The sequence below is a fragment of the Salvia splendens genome, chromosome 18, assembly GCF_004379255.2.
Source record: "Salvia splendens isolate huo1 chromosome 18, SspV2, whole genome shotgun sequence".
Lineage (NCBI taxonomy): Eukaryota > Viridiplantae > Streptophyta > Magnoliopsida > Lamiales > Lamiaceae > Salvia > Salvia splendens.
The window spans coordinates 21,007,488-21,028,953 of record NC_056049.1 but is presented as its reverse complement, the minus strand read 5'-3'; the positions used below and the strand labels follow the sequence as shown (position 1 = coordinate 21,028,953).

Below are 21,466 nucleotides of genomic sequence, written 5' to 3'. Positions count from 1 at the left end.
AACTGCTCTTATTGGCCTTAAGGGTACTTTGATCATGAAAATATTTGAAATAGCTAAAAAATAATTGAATTGATATTAACTTATAGTTGATGGACTTTAAAAGATATTATATAATGTTATGGACCAAATTTACTTATTTGTGATGTACTAAAAAAAATATGTTCCTTTTTTTTATTACATAGCCTCAGGATATAAATTATGATGTACTGTATAAATGTGAACGTTCCATCTCATGTCTCTACACAACCAAATAATTCATGTTCCCCTATTGGAGAAATCAGAAGAACGTGTCAACGACGACCTTCTCATCATCTTAAAACCACAACCTTCTGATTATTTTTGTCCCAATCCAAAATAATCAACAAAAAGTCAATGATTAGGATTAACTTTAGCAATTAGAGAATAAGCTTACTTGGATCACACACATTCTCCATCAACTTGTAAATATATATAACTCTAACCTCTCTTTCTTTGAGTGAAAACATAAAGAAAGACACCATCTATTCCACAAAGTCAACCTATCCAAATTCAACTCCATGTAATTCTCCGAAATATAGCTCTCCGACTATACGAGCTATGCTCTCATTCATTGAGGCGTACTTGATACGAACCTTATCGATGTTTCATCCCAAAACAGATTCATAATAGAATGAGTGGTTCATTGGATTTGAAGTTGATCAATTTTTATTACATTTTTTATGTGGGACAACTCAATATCTCAGCACTAGGAAAACTGAAATTCGTTACCCTATCGTGTGTGGTCCTAAGATGATAAAAATATAGTGTCTAGTTGATGACAAGACAGCTGATAAACTTATGTGATTAACGAACGTTGACTAATTAAATTAACATGACTAAGAAAAAATTGCAATTTATATAATCATAGTAAGACAGCAATATCCATTTGTGGGATGCAAGTTGATGGAATATACTAATTAAAGAAGTAAAGAAAAAATAATACTACTGGCATTTTGGGGTTACTTGATAGTATGTGTACGAGTAAGTACACCATCGGATCAATGCTTCCAATGGCCAAACACTTTATTTCTTTCACAAGTTGGAATTCTTTTATCAAAGTCTAATTGTAGTGTTGTAACTATATATACTATATACATTTTCAAGAACTCAATCTTCAACATAATAAAACAAAAACATGAAGGCTAACTCATTGGAAGCAGCTTTAGCTCGGCCTAAGTTGGCGGCAGTCCATGACTATTCTCGCTCGATTTCCAAACTAAAGCCAAAGATACGCATAATTCACATAGTCGAACCAGAGATCATAACGACGACTGCTGAGGATTTCCAGCAGCTTGTCCAGAGGCTTACTGGCAAGCCCGTGGAAAGGAAACAAAGCAGAAATAAGAAGGGTAACAACGCATCGTCTGTGTTGCTGCCTTGCTGCATCAAAATAGAGGAGGCACCGGTGCTACAAGAGGCTCGGAGAATGAAGGTCGAGGTTGAAGAGATATACGATGCAGAGGATCATAGCTTGTTCTCGAGTTTTCTGGAAGATATCGATGGATTCTTTCATGACATGAATGAGTCCCCCACTCTGTTTTCTTTCAGGTCTTCTCAGATCAATGTATTTGGGGAGATGCCTCTGTGCTAGTTGGTGGAAGGAGGGCGTGGATTTGTTTTGGATTTTCTGGTTGCAGATTGGTGTCTGGCTTTTGTGCTTGGTTAGGAGATGAAGCAAACTAGTTTTGCTGTTTGGTGTCGCTGAGAAGTTTACTTGTCAATCGACATCTTCGTTGTTCTCAGTTGCTGATTATTGAATCATAGATAGAGCAACGAGAGGATGATATCCGCCACGAGACTCGTGGTGAGGAGGTGTTGGGGGAATGGGATTCCATCATATAGTAGATATAAGGATTGAGCAGAAACTGATTCTGTTCATCCTCTGTTTGGCCTATTCATTGTGGTGATATTCTTTCTATTAGTTAGGGTGTTGTAGTTTAGGTGTAATGAACTGATTGATTGAAGAGGAAATTCCTCTTTTGATACATGCATTCAGCTTTGCTGATTTACTTAATACAGTATAGATTGAATAACATGAAATGTGGAGAAAATTGATACAAGATCATATGAACTTACAAGAAATGTAGAGAAAATTGGAAATTACTATCCAGAATACATGAAACAGGAAAATAATTTTTATAGAAACTTTTGCAGTAACTATAATGTACTAATTTATATCAAAATTAACCATGTCTTTCTACAGAGATCTCTTGTATACGGTATACGCATCTTGTTCTTCAGTGGGTGGTCGAACTTCGAGGGGAGATGTAATTTCTCCACGCAGTTTCCAGCGAGCAAGTTAGACTGAAGGCTGAAATAGAAGAAATATAAAATCATGAGGGAATATTTTCCAGAAGGATTACACATAGATGTGTCATTGCGCATGCATGCCAATCAACAGATGAACAGAATCAAACAATTGAGATAGTATTGATTCAAGATAAATTCACGAGAAAGAAGCACAGTCGATAGCTTGCCTTCGATTATAAAATTCAAACAGAACCAAAAGGGTGACATAAAAATTTAATGAGTTTTATACTCCTTTGATCTGTGGAATCATTGTGGCGATGTCTTACAAGCATACTTGGCAATGTTCAACGAGTTTAAACCTAAACCACGCAATTTACAACTATGGAAACTGAACATTATGAGTAGATTGAAATACCAAGCAGCTAATCCACATGAAAATGAAGTTGGCCTCGAAAAGGAGCACTTACAAGTAACATACAGAATTACGCACATGTCATGATGATTTCTAGCCGCCAATATGTATCATTGGTCTGTTTGGAGTCTTCGCAAGGTCGAACATCCCAGCATGTGCTGCTTTCTTTCTTTTTACCTGGTACGCGGAATAAATGTTTGGAATATGAGATTAAAAGTGTACAGTAACACAAAACTGGATGTAATTGTGAAAACTAGATAGAAATTGGACAAAAAGGGCTACCGCTGCTCCTATAATCTCCTCAAGTTCACTATCATCAGCACCATGGCGCATGGGGTCCCTCAAGCTAACCTGAAAGGAACAACCTCATGAGCATGAGAAACAAATGTTATTTTTACCATATCGAGAAGCATGGAATTAAGAGTATTGACAAAATCTATCTGCTCACTCGACTGTATTTAAGAGTGGAGTTAGTGGGTTAACTGAAGATAATAATACTTACCCTGAAACAATAATCTAGCTGTGCCTGGCATTGTGACAAAAAAAATCACTAATAATTGCAGTAAGACTAGAAATTCCCATCAAAAGTAATGAACCCTTAATCATATGCACTTATATGGGCAATAAGCATAGGATGAAGCTACTAGTGCCATTTAATAGATTGTCAATGGATGATGAGCGAGGCAACGTTTTACCTCTGACGGACCAAAGAGGCAAACTTTAAAGTTCCCATCAGCTAAAAGTCTCAGTCTGTTGCAACCAGCACAAAAATGCTCAGTCATTGATGTGATGAAAGAAACTGTACCCTGATGCCCATCAATCCTGAAATTCTTGGCTGTCTCGGTGGGGTGATCCTGAATTCTCTGGAGTTCTTTGCCTGACCTGTTTAGAAATTTGTAACCGCTGATATATGTAACAACAAATCTGAAAGCTATATAAATAGAGGTATGTAGATTTCTACCTTACCAAAATATCCATCATCTCAGAGTAAGGTACTAGTTTCTTAGAATTCCAGACATTCCCATCGAAAGGCATGAACTCAATAAACCTTACGTTTATTGGCTTTTCACGCGTCAATTCAACAAAATCACATATTTCATCATAATTGAAACCGCGCATTACAACACAGTTTACCTGACAGAAAGGTATAAAGCACATTAACACATATTTACTGCCCCGTCTTCCAGAAGGAGAAAAGATAAGAAATAAGAGAATATGGAAGTGGAAAGAAAGTCATGGGTTCCAATTCATGATTCCATATTTATCTCTCAAATAGATGATAAATTAAACAGCCATAACAATAAAACATACTTTGACAGGACTATATCCCAACTCTATAGCAGCATCGATGGAGTTCAACACTCTGTCATGTCCTCTCCGCCGAGTCATAAATTCAAACTTTGCTGGAACCAACGTGTCTAAGCTTATGTTTAGCAGACTAAGCCCACATTCCTTTAATCTTGGAAGTTTCTTCGCTAGTGTGATTCCGTTAGTGGTCATAGCAAGTGTTTTGAGCCCTTTCAACTTTGAAAGCTGTAGGCAAATATCATCAATGTCCTTCCTAACCGTGGGCTCCCCACCAGTCAGACGAATTTTATTGACACCTGAACTGACAAATAAATTTGCTAGGCGAACAATCTCATTCTGCGAAAGAAGTTGAGGGCTGGCAGTTAGCTCTGCACCTTCAGCAGGCATACAGTATTGGCATCGCAAATTACATCGTTCGGTTAATGAGATTCTCAAATAAGTATGTTTCCTCCCGAACGAATCAACAAGCATGTTGGAAACAGGTTCATCTGCTGGAAACTTTTCACATGAAGTACCATACATCTTTGAAACGGTTTCATCATTAATTTGACTTGTTGAAGTTGGTCCATCACTGCTATTTTGCGAAATGTGAGATATGACAGTACTGTTCACCTGAAATGAAATTTGATCACTAGTAGAAAACAATAGTCCAGCACTTGGTTACTGGAAATGCGGTAAAATAGGAAACTACAACGGAAACAGCTAGCCATGATGTGTGTAAACTTAATAGCATTAGCACATTAGTAAAAAACAGAAAAAGAAAATCAATTAAAACTCTTTGCATTCAAATCACAGAAAATTCAGAATATATACATACTCCTCTTTTAAGCTCGCAGTGGAAAGCTTAAGGTGATCTTGGTGCTTTAATACATTGACATTTGACAATGTACACAAAGATGAATTGATACCAGAGAGAGCTACAGTAAAACATGTGAACACCTTATCATTCAAAACCAGCTAGTTCAAATGGACTACTTCTTTTCACCGATTTGATTCATAGTGTAGCCTTCGATGCTGATAAAGCAATATTTCACCAGGAAAAGTAGAACACAGCTTAATCAAGCTTCGATATAAAGTAAAAAGGATTAGCAAATATTGAGGTAGTATCTTAATACAACAATGGAACAATGCCTACATCGATTGAGTCATGGCAAACAATATTTCAAAAAACGGAAACTTTACAAAATACACAATTTGATTGAGTTAAAAAGCAAAATCCCAAAATAAATCAGTTTTCCGAGTTCAATTCTAGCAGGGGATCCAAAATTCACATAAATACCAATAGAAGAAACAAAAGGCGATTTTATCAAACCAAACACAAGGAGCTTACAGAGCTAAAATTCCTCAAACTGGAATGCCATTTAACAATCTTGGATATGCAGCAGCGCATGCCGAGAGCAAAATTAACGCTTGAACAATCGTTCTTATTGGGGAAAGTAAGAATCAGAAACCGGAATCGATGAATATAAACGTAGGGTCACCAAACAGAGAGGACACAGATAAGCTGGAGTGAAGGAAAAGGTGCAATAAGTAGGTAAACGAGTTGAAAAGGGAAAATGAAGGCGGCGGCAGGCATATTCCTAATTCAACAGATGAGATTTTTGTATGGAGCGACGAATCCATCGAACAACTGCCACGAACGAGAAGATCTGTGACGAGTGCACACAGTCAAAAGCCAAAACTGCTTCTGCTTTTGTCGTTAGTGAGAGCATCCAAAATAAAGGACTAGCATGTGGACTAGCAGCTAGTCCGTGTGCTAGTTCACCATTGTGGGCGGCGAGCGGGTGACGGACGTCCGCCTCCTTGTCCGTGCGCTCGTTCGCTATTGTGGGCAGACGACGGACAAGAGGTAGGACGTCCCATTTTTTTATTTTTTTATTTTTTACTTTTTTTTTATTTATACTCAATATTTACAACTCATTGCGCTTCATTTTTTATATATTTGATAAACACTAGCAATGAATTAATCGTATTTTTCAATTTATTTTATTGGCTAGAGCGTCGACTAGTCTTAGTGCTTGTCCACTATTATGCAGTGCGATGTCCTAGTGATGTGTGGTAGTGGGTTGGGAAGTCCTAGTAACGCGACAGAATGTGTTCTCTTACTCATTTCCACATCAGAGTCGTGGATGCTCTTACAGCAGAGTCGTGCTCATTTCCACATCTTAAGCTTCCTTTAGTTTATTCGTTAATATCGATTTTAAAATCCAGTTTTTAGGTTACTTTTACTAATGCAGTAATTCAGTTTAATAGGCGCTATTTACAAATTTGCTTTTTCGTCAATTAATTTCAGTGGATTAGTCAAATTTGGTTAATTGATTTATTTTAATACGAGATCCGTATAAAAATTGATTTCGTCGATAATTTTCTTATTCTAAAATCTAAATTTATAATTGTAAATTCTAAAGTCGTCAACAGCAAGCCGTTGATTCATTCATCTCTCCGCAGCGCAAGCTTTTCCGCGAACATCTACTCTTTTTCTCTGAGCCCCCAAATTCTCTCTCACCTAAGGTTATTATTCTAAGCTGATTCCGTTCATTTCGCTGTTTTTTCTGCCAATTAGACACTTTCTCTACTTTTTCGCACTCGATGTTTGGTTGATCTGCTGCACTAAGTTGAAAAATCTCTGGAAATGTAATGTTTTCGTATTTTAGGCTACATTCCTATTAGTAGTCCTAGTTGAATTGCTTGATATGCTTTGAATGGATCGCTTTTTGCAGTAATTTGGTTATTCCGGAGCAATGGTGTTTCATAAGGGCGCTTCTCTGTTGACGAAGCTGCGGTCGCGCGCTGTGAGTAATTGTAGTAGTTCTCGATTTGTTTGCTTGCCCCTTCACCACCTAATTACATTGGTTTAGAAACCGCAACTGAAATTGATTTCATGTAAGTTCACATGCAATAAAGGTTTTAGGGAAATCAGTATGACCAGAATTCTGTGCTAGAAGATTGATCTCCTATTCGGTTATGTTTGTAGACTGATTTTCTTGTTTGTGCGTGCCTTTAAATTTTCTTAAAACTTGAAGTGTTTGCATCAACCAGGTCCAACAGCCAGGCCTCCGCAATTCTGTCCGCTGGTTCCAAGTCCAGACATCCTCTGAGGTAGTAAGCATCTTTGCTTCTTATTATTTTATAGATTTCATTTGATCAATGAGTGTTTGGATTGGATATGGTTTGGTATATTATGTTGATACATTGCTGTAGTCATCATCTGAAGATTGAAGATTAGAAGTAACAGCTTTGAAGCATTGCAGTAGATTTTTAATTTGAATATTTGTTTGCACATTGTGAAGATCATGTGAAACTAAATAATTGATAGGGAAAGAGATAAGTACAAGTAAATTATACTTATAGCATGGGAAAACGGTTGGGTTTTTATAAATCTACAGGCCATTGCATTTTCACTTACTTTTCCCAATTGCAATTTTCGGTTAACATTTATAAGTTTATTTATTCTGTTTGCGTTGCCTTTGTTCATTCTTCTTAAACCTAAGCTGATTTTTGTATGTGGTCACGTACCTTTGGCTTTTCTGTAGGACCTACGTTCCCAGCTGAAGGAATTGATTCCAGAACAACAGGTAATTTTGCCATATGGGCTGAGATTAGTAGTAGTATTCATGCTTTGCTTTGTGGGTTTAGTCATACTGAGCTGGAGAGGGGGGGGGGTGAAGATATGTGGATTTTCTTACTTTGTTCATTAATCGAGATAAATTGATTGAAGCGTTGACACAAAAAGGATTTTTGTTCTCTCATCTCTGACATATCCAATTTTCATTCTTTGGATACTCACTTATTTTACTTTTGTCCCAGGAACGCCTAAAGAAGCTTAGATCAGAACATGGTAAAGTTCAGCTGGGAAACATTACTGTTGATATGGTACATGTCGTTCTTGTTTTTCTGCTTTCCATAAATTCAGCTCATGCTTCCAGGAAAATTGATTTTTCAATTAATGCTGGATTTGTTTGTTCATTGTCAAAAGGTACTTGGTGGTATGAGAGGAATGACAGGACTACTGTGGGAGACTTCATTACTTGATCCAGAAGAGGTACATCCCATTTATCAATTGAATATCTGCAACTCCTCAGTACACCTTGCATGTAGACTGTAAAATTGTAAATTCTGTTTTATGCAATCAATTGCTACTGAGATTTACCTTATCGTGCACTTAACTTGTTTTAGGGAATTCGCTTCAGGGGCTTGTCTATTCCTGAATGTCAGAATTTGTTACCTGCGGCCAAGTCTGGAGGAGAACCGTTACCTGAAGGTCTCCTTTGGCTCCTTTTAACAGGAAAAGTAGGTTGCTAACATTTTCTTATACCCCACCATGTACCTCTTCCCATCATCAAATATAGTTGCATTCAGTCTTCAAGTATAAACAAGTTTACCTGAATATTTTATATTCTATATCAAAATTTGTTCTTTTGTTTACTTTTGTCATATGCACTCGCGTGTATTCACTTCATTCGTGCTTTGATTTATTTTGAAAAATCTAATCCTGTTTTCTTTCCCTGCCTGGGTTAGGTGCCAACAAAAGAGCAAGTCAATTCATTATCTAAGGAACTAAGAAATCGTGCTACTGTCCCAGGTCATCCCAACTCTCAAATTTATTATCAACTTATTAGCTAGTTACCTATTAGCAAATGACAAACCAGTTCGCAACTTGTTCATCTGTATCCAATTGTTGCAACTTCTTCTTTCACGTGTGTAACTTATAATACTTTTGCAATCGAAACCTCAACAGTTATCTAATACAATGTGAAAGTTACCATGCCTTTGTTACAACTTTGTCAGCAAGCTCATTTTTATACATTCTTTTTTTTTTTATTGCAGATCATGTTTATAAAACTATTGATGCCCTACCTATTGATGCTCATCCAATGACTCAATTTGTGACTGGTGTTATGGCTCTTCAGGTGGAAATATGCAACGATGAATTACTATTTTTTTTATCGAATTGAATCAGGAAACCTAGTTTTTAAGCTGGTCATGTTAATAGTTATCTCCCATGCAATCAATGCGTGTATTTTTATGCTCTAAGTTTTATGTAAACTTATCCTGATGTTGTGATATTTATATTGTGAAATGGGGTACATACATACTAAAAATTTCGTAACTGGTGCCTGGTGATGAATACTGCAGTATTTTCATAAGTAGCGTTTTCAAGCTGAAATTTGTTTATCTTCAAACTTTTGAATCTGAAAGGGTGACCTTGAACTTATTTTAATATAAGAAGGATACACAGGAAAAATCAATATGGTAGAAATGGATATAAGGGAAGAAATCTTATGCATGTAAAATCAAAGGGATCGGAAAATTTCTAATGTCTGTTTCTATGTATGTTCTGTGCACAGATGCTAACCTTAGTGGGTATGCATTGTCTTCAGCAATAGTTTCTTAGTCTGCATTATGCTTTGAGTTGTATACTAAAATTTGTTATGATTTGTCCAAATGTACCCAAATAGGGAAATAGATTTATGTTCTCCATTGTTTTCTTATGCATGGAGATATCAACTGAAAAATACTTTGTTTTCTTTGCTCAAGGTCCAAAGTGAATTCCAGAAGGCATATGAGAAAGGGATCCATAAGTCTAAGTGAGTTCATGAGGAGGCTTTACTTTCTAATAGAATCAAACTATTTCCTATTCAAAACATCACAGTTAGTCCTTGACAGGTACTGGGAACCAACATTTGAAGACTCCCTTAGTTTGATTGCCCAACTTCCGATTGTAGCTTCATATGTCTACCGCAGGTTGGTTGGATTGAATATTTATTGGGGTTCTTTTGTTTAATCTTTCAAACTAATTACATCAGTGTTGCATTCTGTAAAATGATTTACACCAATTATTCATTCTGTAAAAAACAATATTATGTTTAAGTATATTTGTAACAATTTTTTTGAACTTGTGAAGGATGTACAAGAATGGGAAAGTTATACCAATGCATGACTCTTTAGATTACGGAGGGAATTTCGCGCATATGCTGGGTTTTGATGATCCTGCCATGCAAGAGCTAATGAGGCTTTATGTGACCATCCATAGGTATTATGATTTTTCTCATTATAATGTATCGGTGTACATACTAAATAACATGATCAGATCAAATAAAATATTGTTCTATTGTGTAATTTGCATTTTACTTCATGCAGTGACCATGAAGGTGGGAATGTCAGTGCCCATACAGGTCATCTGGTAAGTGACATTATGCTTTCTTTTCTTTATTTTTTATCATTTCATCTACTAAGATGCCTTTATGGGCTTTTACAGCATAACTCTCCTGACATTCTGGCATATGTAGAATCTCTAGTAGTGTACTTATATTGCTCTAATAGCTGCCCATTGTACTTGCACAGGTTGCTAGTGCCCTTTCTGATCCTTATCTCTCATTTGCTGCTGCGTTAAATGGTCTAGCTGGTCCACTTCATGGCTTGGCTAATCAGGTGCTAAAATGTGTTGATTCGATGTCCTTGTCTCAATGCCAACATGCATAATCTATTTGTTCTGATCACTTAGACTCATGTTTGATTAAGGAATTGATCTTTACACGGACACGATTTTTTCATCTAAAACTATTTGGCTTTAAACCTATGGACTTATAAACAATATTACCCTATGTTTCGCCCCAAAGATGGTTAGTTACCCCTACTTCCACTCTTGGGTTCTTCCTTTTGCTTGTACAACTTAAAGCCTGCTCCTTGTTCTAAAAGAGAGGAGCTCATGTTATCATCATTCACGGTTTAATTGCACATAAAAATTATTTTATTAATGATAACATAACACAAAAGAGTACCATGGCCAATAACCAGCAACAGTATCTCCAAGGTAACCATATTTGATGTTCCTTACTTTCTTCTTCACTTTGTGGTCTATACAGGAAGTCTTGCTATGGATTAAATCGGTGGTAGGAGAATGTGGGGAAAATGTTAGCAAAGAAGATTTGAAAAAGTATGTCTGGAAAACATTGAACAGCGGCAAGGTAGTTTCTATCTGTATCATTGTAATTTGTTGTCTCCTCCCCTATGACTATAAGAAACCATTTTGTGTTAATTTTGCGTCATCGGTCATGGTCAACATATAAGTATCATGTTCACTAGATTGATACTCTTACAAATTACTAGCTGTAGTTGCTGTGGGTGCTTGAGTTCAAATGCAGTGACCTTACTCTAGCAGTCTTGTGCCTTTTTTCCAGTTAATATGCAGAAATTATGTTCTTTCTTCTTCTGCCCATTAATATAGCACCCACTCTGCAGTTTAAGAAACCCCTCTTGCTCTTGTTATTTATCGTTACATTCTGACATCGAAAAGCATCTTAGTCATTTTTGTTCTCGTGGTTATTCTGTTATAATTTCCATCTTGATTTGACTTCTTCAGTGTTTACCTTCTCATTTTTTACGTGTACTATACTATAGGTTGTTCCTGGATTTGGACATGGAGTTTTGCGCAAGACTGATCCAAGATACACATGCCAGAGAGAATTTGCTCTCAAGCACTTGCCAGAGGATCCACTGTTTAAACTAGTAACCGCTTTAGCCTTGATATATAGAGTATAATATTCACACTATTCACACTCTGGTATTAACTGTAATCTGATATATCTGTTGCAGGTTTCAAATCTTTATGAGGTAGTGCCCCCAATACTATTGGAACTTGGAAAGGTATGGGACTTTGTCTCACAAGTAAAAGCTGCTTAGCAGTTTACATGAGATTTCTTCACTGTTTAGTTGTTAAAACTTATTTTACTTTCTTTAAAAATTGTTAGATTTCAATATTTATTGTATAGGATAATAGGATTTAACAAATAATGAAGTTATCACTGTTGGAAAGTAGGTACGAGTGAATAATGGCTTCTTGCCTGTGAGCTCTGTTACTGTCTTAAGTAAAACCCTTACTTTTCTTTTTCACTTTTCCCCCTACTCGCACACACGCATATTGGGGATGGGGAGGGGGCTTAATTCGTCATGACTCATGCATAAGACATAGCTACATATGGCAATTTTAAAATATTTTCTGCATGTTGTCTCTTTCAAAATGTATACTTGTATGTTATGTCAAATATATGTTGTTCTTTTGTCATTTTGCATATCTATGTCCTGATGTAGGTTATTTCTGGCATCTGACTTTTGCAGGTGAAGAACCCATGGCCTAATGTAGATGCCCACAGTGGAGTATTGCTCAATTATTATGGTTTAACAGAAGCAAGGTACATTTCAATTTTTTCTAGTGCTAGTTTAATCTGCTTATTTCATTATTCATTCTCCCCAGGGAATACTAATTTGCATGCTGTGCTGTTATTGACAATTTTCTCATTGACGCTTATAGATACTACACTGTTCTTTTTGGCGTTTCAAGAGCTATTGGCATTTGCGCTCAGGTTGTCAACCGTGCTTAGCTCCTCTGTTTCTAGTTTCCTAATAATATTATTTCCTGAAATTTCTTTCCTTGTGCCTGCCTTTACTTGTCGCTTCAGTTAATATGGGACCGAGCTCTTGGACTGCCACTGGAGAGGCCAAAGAGTGTTACGATGGAATGGCTCGAAAAGCATTGTAAGAAAGCTGCTTGAGCTTTGATTTTATCCTTAACATAGAAGGCATGGCATGGTAATAAATACGTAAACAATCATTGCTGGAGAAAAAGCAATTCTGGGGATAAAATGAAGGTTGGCATTGAGTTGAATCTCATGATTGCATTATTTTTCAATTATGTTCCCAAATCCCAAGTGTTGAATGCACTATTATGGCAATTATTCATGCGTTGTGAACATCTGTTTACTATTTGACGAATTTACAGCCGATGTTGAATGGGGCAGTCTTGGTAAATTTTTATTTTTATTTTTATTCTTTTCCTCTCTTCATCTCCGATTTGAAAACTATAGAGCTATGCTCTATTTCATTCCAATTTGTACGTCAGATCTAGCAATGCTAAGAGCATCCGCGACAGGGTGGGTGGTCATCATTTGACGGCAGGGGTGGAATGCGTTGGAGGGCAACTTGCGGGACGGGTGTCATGCCTTGGAGTGAAGAGGGGTGGGTTTTCACGCAGAGAAAACCACCAAAGCGGCTGCTCGAAACTTAACTATAGAGAACGCATTAGAGAATATACCACAAAAGAAAACCACCAAACAATAATAACCATTCTGCCCGTCATTACTTGTAACAAGTTTTCTTTTCGATCTGTTTTCTAATACTTTTTACGTTTACATTTTACTCCCTCCGTTCATCTGTAGTAGAGGCGTTTCATTTTGAGCACTCGTTTTGAAAAAAATGATAATAAATAATTAAAATGGAAAAAATGTAAAATAAGAGAAAAAATTATATAGAGAAGACTCTTGTATATTATTTTCTTTTTTACTTTACTTTTTACATTTTAGCTATTTATTATAATTTTTTCAAGACGAGTGCTCAAAATGAAACGCATCTACTACAGAGGGACGGAGGGAGTACAACTTTTGGTAATGACCTCATATTCTACTAACTCATCTCTCTTGCATTTTATCTCAAAATTAGTACTCCCTCCGTCCCATAAAAACATGTGCATTTTTCATTTTCGTTTGTCCCACAAAAATATGTGCATTCCATTTTCGGAAAGTTATATCAATTTAATAATGTAGGTCCTACTATCCACTAACTCTACTTTAACTACAATTTTTCTCCTCTCTCTTACTTTACTATACTATTCTCCTCTTATCTCTTACTTTACCAATTTTGTCTTAATTCTCGTATCATCTCATCCACTCACATTTCTATGGGACAGGGGGAGTATATAAAAGTAGAATTTACATTCACAGAAGAAAAAAAATTTAAAACTTGTGTCAACTTGCGCCAAGTATTGGCCGACAAAGGAACTAGAAGAATTAGGTTAACACTCTGTTACGGACTCAATTCCCACATCGGTTGTGAGAACAACTGATGTGGGGTATATAGACTAAATGGGTCCTCTCTCCTTACATGCTAGTCTTTTGGGATGAGTTCTCATGTTTGGTATGTATCAATTGGTGCTTTCATTGAGAGCTCAAACGGCTCGGAGTGGTGGCCGGACAACGAACTCGCCGTGACCAACGAGTGCCGTATGTATCACGCTCTATACAAGGAAAAGTTTATAAGAACAGGAAAACAAAGAACTAATCCTCTTACGAGGCCGTATATTTCTCCGTCCAAAAGTGATCATCTCCTAAAACTATATCCTTATCTAATACCAAGGTGATATTTATAGGAATTTACATAAGATGAAAACCAATTAAAAAATGAAGATAACATCCCTATCTAATATCAAGGTGATATTTATAGTAGTTTACATAAGATGAAAACCAATTAAAGGTATATCAATCTCTAACAAATTGGAGTAAAAGATAATAACAATAAAATTGATAAATCTTCTTCAACATACTTGGTTGGAACATTGGAGGGGTTAGAATTTTTTTCCTATTAGTTGGAGCATTGGTCCAAAAGTCATTTTTTTGGTTTCAGATATACTTTTCCGTCAGTTAATTTTGGTCAACGGTGAACGATTAGTGTTTTAGTTCTCCCTTAACACCGATATGTGTGATAGTTGTATTTCTAATTTTGTAGTTTCAATTGCGAACAAATATTGGATTTTGTCCCCATCATTTTAATATTTTAATGAAAATGTCTCACAAATTTATAGAGAGTACATATCACCGTAACAGTACACTAATGTCTATGCATAATAAGAATACAGAAGCATGCTAACTCCAATGCCAAAAATCGTTTGCGTTCATTTCTTCATTTCAAACTGGCAATCTCCTTATCCTCTGCCCTACAAAATCCCCAAAATCTCCATACAAATTGTTGAAGAAACTGCGAATCCGAATCCGCCATCTCCGAATCCAAACCTCTGCTTCATCCTCCTCCTCCTCGATCAGTTTCCGGCGCATCCAAAGCAGCAATTCAGCGGCCGAGAGCAATCCGAAAACAACGTAGACGCATAGGGCGGCGGAATCTGGGAGGAAAATCGACAACAGAGCCGCGACCGCAGCGTAGCCGGAGGAGACGATCAGATGGTGCGCGAGGCGGTGGAGAGGGGGGAAACTGAGCGCAGCGGAGCATGCGAGGTAGTGCAGGGCGGAGGTGGCGACGGCGACGCGCATTGCGATTGGATGCGTGGCGAATGGGGACTGGCTGGGATCGTGAATCCACTGGTATTTGAGCTGGAGGAAGGCTTGGAGAGTGAGGATTGCGGAGGTGGTGAGCTCGCTGGAGTGCGGGCTGGGGTGATCGGAGATGTAGCATTGTGCGGCGAGAAATGCGGCGGCGAATTGGCCGGAGATGGAGACGTAGAAGGCGGAAAGGATTCTGAACGACGTCGTTGTTGGTGTGGTGTTTACTGCGTTTCGCGGCATTATGCGTGTGTTAGAGAGAGATGGAGAAAGGGAAGATTAGTTGTGTGAGTTTTTTGAGATTATCATCTTTCTATTCTATTTATACTACTGTTGATTTGGAAAGTTACAATATGATACAGTTTATTTTATTTTTAAGAGGGAACATCATTTTAGGTCCATGAACTTTGCCAAAGTATCATTTTAGTCCGTAAACTTTGAAAATCTTATTTTAGGTCCGTGAACTTTGAGTTAGTATCATTTTAGGTCCTTTTTACTATTTCCAAGTTTTTTTGGACGAAAATACCCTCAATACCTTAAAATATATATATTTTTAATAAATTTATCATATACTCATATTTTTTTATAAATATCTTTACAATATATTTTTATCAAATTTTCTAAATATAATTTGACCTTAAATATTATCACTTAATTTTGTGACATGCAAGTAAAATTGCTTCTTCAATTTTTTATATTAATTTTTTTAAAAATTGAATAAAGTACTTTTCTTTAATAATAAAAAAATTGAATAAAGATCTTTTTATAAATATATTTACAATATATTTTTGACAAATTTTCTAAATATAATTTGACCTTCAATATTATAATTTAATTTTGTGACATGCAAGAAAAGATCTTTATTCAATTTTTTATTATTAGAGAAAAGTTATTTATTCGATTTTAAAAAAATTAATATAAAAAATTGAAGAAGCAATTTTACTTGCATGTCACAAAATTAAGTGATAATATTTAAGGTCAAATTATATTTAGAAAATTTGACAAAAATATATTGTAAAGATATTTATAAAAAAATATGAGTATATGATAAATTTATTAAAAATATATATATTTTAAGGTATTGAGGGTATTTTCGTCCAAAAAACTTGGAAATAGTAAAAAGGACCTAAAATGAAACTAACTCAAAGTTCACGGACCTAAAATAAGATTTTCAAAGTTCACGGACCTAAAATGATACTTTGACAAAGTTCATAGACTTAAAATGATGTTCCCTCATATTGTGTAAGGAATTCAACATTTAAGGAAGTGGGGATGGGATGGGATGGGATGTATTGAGAATGGAGAGTAAAGTGGTCTTTTAGAAAAGGTTCAAAAGGTTCATTTTTGAGAGTTAATAGACTGATTTTGCTGTTTTCTATTGTAGGGTTATTAGTATTGGAAGTAAAGAAGAGATAATTGAGTTTAATGATTGTTGTTATTTGATAGGTTGATATCTCCCCCTTAATATATGGGTTGTTACAATGTAAATTAGGTAGAGAATAACTCTATTTCTAGGAGGTTATTTACTCTATCGATTACAATGTTTTCCTATAATATCTTCTCAAATATTTGGTAAGTCTTGGGCAATGAGGTAGGGTTGACAATTAGCCCTAATTTCATGTAACTTTTTTAAATATTAATTTTTCCACAAACTTCTGAGTTGTTGTATAATATTATGAATTTGTATAAAAACTTATCAAAAATGAAAGTGGATTCAATTTGTGGGAATGATAAAAATGGAAGAAAAAAAAGACTATTATTTGGGGATTGAGAGAGTATAAAAGTATATACCAACATTAGAAAAAAATTGCATAATATTAGGCTTATTGCTAATAACACTTTATTTTAAAGATAATTAATAATAATTCCCTATTTACTAGTATTTCTTAAATAACTCAACCTTCTATATATTGGATATAGGATAACTCCTTTGTCAACAATGTAACATTTCATTGTCAGAGTTTTTGTGTTGTTGAAGGTGTGGGAAATTTCAAATGTGATGATTTATTTGATTTCTGCGAAGCTGCGAGTGTATATTGATGAAAAGGAGAAGGTCATTCGAAAAGGTTCAAAAGGTCAAAAGGTTCAGAACTTTCTTCATATAATCATATGTATGTTAGAGCAATAGAGCATGACCCACCGTGCAAAAAATTTAATCTGGCCTATTCATGATCAATTAATTTTAAATACTAGTATATATACTCCTATTGGAACTGCAAAGTGCAAATACACTGAGCAGTTGGCGTGTTTATTATTTAAAAATAAAACGAAATACAATATTTGTAATTTTTGAGACTTATTTATGATTAAACTTGAAATAAATACATATATACTCCCTTGGTATTAATTATACATAATCAATGTGCGTGGCAAAGAAGAGATGAAACAAAATTGCAAATAATTAAGTGGGGTTGTTTATAATTGGAATCTACATACAAATTTAAAAACATTTTTAGAGTAGTATTTCCACCAAAATATTATTACTACTATATGCTTTTAAGTTTTTTGTATTATGCGAATGAATTCTAGTTGTAGGAAAATGAAAGAGCCAAAAATGGACGATTCAAGTGGTGGATTTGTTGTTATGTTATTGTAGTAAAGTGTCTTTGACAATATATAATTTGTGAAGATCTTTCTCAATAGAACATTAATTGGAGTACAAATTGAAGATATTTGAACTGTTTTAATGGACCATGTCGAAAAGGTTCACTTTTGTAATTCATATTTATGTGCACTAAATAGAAAGAATAAGTAGTTTGAATATTGTTGGGAGAGAAATGTGACTTGTTTGAGAAAATTATAAAAAAATTGAAGGTGATTAATTTTTGTGGGTCCCAAAATGGAAAAAAACGATAACTTTAAGTTGCTTATTAAAGTGTTACAAATTAGTGGCTGTATTAAAATATAAAACTGTATCACTTTATTGTAAAAAAGAACAGTGGGTAATACCCAAATGAAAAACCGTTTTTATGGATCCATTCTTCACGTTCCAAACTTTGTGTTATCATTTTATCAATCAGAATTTTGAGGCAATATGGATAAAAAAATCTCATTTTCCTAAACACTCGTTCCTCCAATTACCAGTTCTACATGAAAGAATGTGGATTCAAAGACTTAATCGTGAATGAATTAATGTAATTATTTTATTAAACAGTAAAGTGAAATTAGATTAGTAGTAATTAAAATAATAGAATGAGAGGTTTTATATCTACCAAAATATTTACACCCTACCATATATCAGAACCCACTGTCAATTCCAAAATTAACGATGACGGCCGCCTTGTTGAGATCGGCTCTGCGGAGGAGCGCGGCAGCGTCGTACATGTCGATCCGTGCCTTCGCTTCGCCGCCTGGGCAGCAGCGGAAGGTAGCGGTTTTGGGCGCCGCCGGCGGGATCGGACAGCCGCTATCTCTTCTAATGAAGCTGAATCCGATGGTTTCGCACCTCTCGCTCTATGATATCGCCGGAACGCCTGGTGTAGCCGCTGACGTTAGCCACGTCAATACCAGATCCGAGGTTCTGCTCCTTCGATTTCTCTTCGTATAATTGTTCGCGTTCGCTTTGTTTAGGTTTTGAAGCAATTCTCTTTTGGGGGTTTTAGATATGTAGTCGATTCTGTGTTGTTTGGTCTGTTAATTTGCAGCTAAATTTGAATCTCAATTGTATTAGCTACTGAATTAGGTTATGCTCTTTTTCTGTAGATTATTACTTCTAATTTTTCCTTAATAAGTAGATAGTTGATTTTTCGAATAGAAATTAAAATTCAAAATCATGTGTTAAATTTTTATCTTAATATTCATTTTCCAATTATCATGAGGAGGATATCTTACATACTAGTGTGAATTATAGATACCTTGCGTTCTTCATTTCTGACATTTCTTCTTCCTTTTTTTACTGCATTAGTAGAATTGTTGATCATATCTTCTGTCATTGCTTTTTATATGTAAAGGTGAAAGGATATGCGGGCGAGGATCAGCTAGGGGCAGCTTTGGAGGGTTCAGATTTGGTCATTATTCCAGCTGGTGTACCAAGAAAGCCTGGCATGACCCGTGATGACCTCTTCGAGATCAATGCCGGCATTGTCAAATCTCTTTGTGAGGCAATTGCCAAATATTGCCCCAATGTAACATGTCCTATCTCTCTTTGCATAGTCATTTGTGAAAATATTATTTTGGTCTTTTGCGAGTTCTATGCTATTATTGGGTGTTTGATTGTAAAATGACTTGTGTGTTCGCTTTCAAACTTCAGGCTCTGGTCAATATGATCAGCAACCCCGTGAATTCGACTGTACCAATTGCTGCCGAAGTCTTCAAGTCCAAGGGAGTATATGATGAGAGGAGACTCTTTGGTGTAACAACTCTCGATGTTGTTAGAGCCAGAACATTCTATGCTGGCAAGGCCAATGTCAATGCTTCTGGTATCATTATATTTCTTGTCCTGTACAATGCTTCTTCATAGTAATTTGATATGTATTTATATTTGTCCAATGCCTAAAACACACCCTATTGACAGATGTCGACGTACCTGTTATTGGTGGGCATGCTGGAATTACTATTCTCCCCTTGTTTTCACAAGTACTGCACTTTCAAAAATCTATTTTCCCATTTCATTCTTGCAATTGTTGTTTATTCAAGACCAAAACTCACTGTTTTATAGGCCACACCTTCAGCAAATCTGTCAGCTGATGAAATTACTGCCCTTACTAAGAGAACACAAGATGGTGGGACTGAAGTTGTTGAAGCCAAAGCTGGGAAGGGATCAGCTACACTTTCAATGGCGTAAGTGATAAAGACTGAGAATAATTTGCTTGTACTCTCAGCTTTTTGACTGTTGCAAAGTTCTTCAAACCCAATATCTGCATGTCTGTTTAAAGAATGATGTCAGTATTTCTTTAGTAGCTTAACAGCTTTTACTGAGATATTCTTACCTTGTGTGGGCTTTCTTAGTTTGGATTTATAATTTGCAACTCGACCTTGTGATGGTAAGGGATTGTATGAAGTGTCTGACATAAGTGTTAACTGTGCAGATATGCAGGGGCCTTATTTGCCGATGCTTGCTTGAAAGGTCTTAATGGGGTCCCAAATGTTGTGGAATGTTCATTCGTGCAGTCCACCGTGACTGAGCTACCTTTTTTCGCCTCCAAGGTGAGACATAACTTTGTACAAATATGATTTCAACTCTTCTCACTGCATGTGCACTGTTGGCTTGTAATCCAGTTCATGAGATGTAAATGATTGTTGATGATAAGATAGAATCATCTTCACAGCTTTGATCATATTTGTAGGCTATCATTTTTGGATCAACAAGAAAAGGGAAATAAACTTGATAGAAGCCATATGCAATAAATTCATAATGTTTATTGATAGACATAATGCTTTAGCTCCATTCATGTCATTTGAGTGATGGTGTAACGGCAGTCTATGTCTTCAAATTAACAGGTGAAACTAGGGAAGAATGGTGTTGAGGAAGTCTTGGGATTCGGTCCTCTGTCTGATTATGAGAAACAAGGATTGGAAGCTCTCAAGACCGAGTTGAAAAGCTCAATTGAGAAAGGAGTCAAATGGCACGCCAATTCCAAAAATCCCAAAATCAACAGTGTCTATGAACCTATAAAGCCTACCTTCCGACCATTATCTCCCCATCTTCCCATCTATAAGCCTCAGACAAGCTCCACAGTCTCCATCACTAACAGAGTAAGCGCTATCATCCTAACCACTGTCCCTTTATCTTATGCTTTCCTTACTCTGAAAGTGGGACCAATGTGTTTGGCCAATGAGAGTGTCTACCAAGCCATGTATTATTCGTCAAAGCTCGGGCCAATCGCCCTCCAGGTTACTGCCATAGCCACAGTCTACCATTTAGTACACGGGCTTCATGATTTGTATGAGATGTTTCGCCCCTAAACAGTCGGACAAATTCCTGTTTGGTCTGCATTTGATTTGCAGGTGAGTTTTTGGCGTTATTGCTAATAAATCCGCTGGGCATTGCTGTTTTTAAGTCGGGTTTGATAAAAGCAGGATGTTGTTGTCAACTAGCAACTGTTAGAATTCTGCTCAGTTTCTCTACATGTTACATAAACAATTATCAAATAGGAAATGAAATGATGCATGCTCATTTTCTTTATTACCTTTCCATTTTCTTTTGATGGATGTGATCATTGTAACTGGAAAGAGAATATGCACACCTGAAAATGAACTATGATTTTCAATTTTATTTATTTATTCGACAGATCTAGTCCTACAAAATTTGCTATAGAAACATGCATCCTGCACCAATAAGACGAGCTTCCTTTGTCACTCACTCAAAATCACTCACTGTTTTTTGTTTGTAACAATCTGCCTAGCTGTATAATTTAATTAAAAACGTCATTAC

At 36.0% G+C, this 21,466-nt stretch overlaps 4 protein-coding genes across 8 annotated transcripts; 3 read left to right on the top strand and 1 right to left on the bottom strand.

The window, feature by feature from the left end:
* Nucleotides 1–1,153: 1,153 nt before the first annotated feature.
* LOC121776900 (VQ motif-containing protein 17-like) lies at nucleotides 1,154–1,609 on the top strand. Its single transcript, XM_042174050.1, has one exon. The coding sequence runs from the start codon at nucleotides 1,154–1,156 to the stop codon at nucleotides 1,607–1,609; it is 456 nt and encodes a 151-aa protein (XP_042029984.1).
* Nucleotides 1,610–2,090: 481 nt separating this feature from the next.
* On the bottom strand, nucleotides 2,091–5,684 carry LOC121776367 (GTP 3',8-cyclase, mitochondrial-like). Of its 4 annotated transcripts, none has more exons than XM_042173540.1 (7): nucleotides 5,319–5,684; nucleotides 3,992–4,600; nucleotides 3,642–3,814; nucleotides 3,376–3,562; nucleotides 2,963–3,031; nucleotides 2,759–2,857; nucleotides 2,091–2,329 (listed from the first exon to the last, which is right to left on the bottom strand). In XM_042173540.1, exons 1-6 carry the CDS (start codon nucleotides 5,376–5,378, stop codon nucleotides 2,774–2,776), a joined length of 1,182 nt encoding a protein of 393 aa, XP_042029474.1. In that variant the 5' UTR covers nucleotides 5,379–5,684; the 3' UTR covers nucleotides 2,091–2,329; nucleotides 2,759–2,773. The 4 variants fall into 4 exon arrangements, with proteins under 4 accessions (XP_042029474.1, XP_042029473.1, XP_042029476.1 ...); XM_042173539.1 differs by having other exon boundaries at nucleotides 2,736–2,857; nucleotides 5,319–5,683; XM_042173542.1 differs by having other exon boundaries at nucleotides 2,736–2,857; nucleotides 3,992–4,592; nucleotides 5,319–5,683.
* A 663-nt stretch (nucleotides 5,685–6,347) lies between these two features.
* On the top strand, nucleotides 6,348–12,814 carry LOC121777656 (citrate synthase, mitochondrial-like). Of its 2 annotated transcripts, none has more exons than XM_042174975.1 (20): nucleotides 6,348–6,499; nucleotides 6,709–6,780; nucleotides 7,028–7,087; nucleotides 7,522–7,563; nucleotides 7,796–7,861; nucleotides 7,965–8,030; nucleotides 8,165–8,278; nucleotides 8,507–8,570; nucleotides 8,816–8,898; nucleotides 9,527–9,576; nucleotides 9,656–9,733; nucleotides 9,894–10,022; nucleotides 10,130–10,172; nucleotides 10,334–10,420; nucleotides 10,855–10,956; nucleotides 11,390–11,497; nucleotides 11,585–11,635; nucleotides 12,107–12,180; nucleotides 12,300–12,351; nucleotides 12,448–12,814. In XM_042174975.1, the coding sequence occupies exons 2-20, from the start codon at nucleotides 6,730–6,732 to the stop codon at nucleotides 12,538–12,540; spliced, it is 1,413 nt and encodes a 470-aa protein (XP_042030909.1). In that variant the 5' UTR covers nucleotides 6,348–6,499; nucleotides 6,709–6,729; the 3' UTR covers nucleotides 12,541–12,814. The 2 variants fall into 2 exon arrangements, with proteins under 2 accessions (XP_042030909.1, XP_042030910.1); XM_042174976.1 differs by having other exon boundaries at nucleotides 6,409–6,622.
* A 5,499-nt stretch (nucleotides 12,815–18,313) lies between these two features.
* Nucleotides 18,314–21,217, top strand: LOC121777284 (malate dehydrogenase 1, mitochondrial-like). Its single transcript, XM_042174479.1, has 7 exons — nucleotides 18,314–18,610; nucleotides 19,044–19,217; nucleotides 19,343–19,511; nucleotides 19,607–19,668; nucleotides 19,751–19,872; nucleotides 20,121–20,238; nucleotides 20,533–21,217. The coding sequence occupies exons 1-7, from the start codon at nucleotides 18,362–18,364 to the stop codon at nucleotides 20,995–20,997; spliced, it is 1,359 nt and encodes a 452-aa protein (XP_042030413.1). The 5' UTR covers nucleotides 18,314–18,361; the 3' UTR covers nucleotides 20,998–21,217.
* Nucleotides 21,218–21,466: the final 249 nt, after the last annotated feature.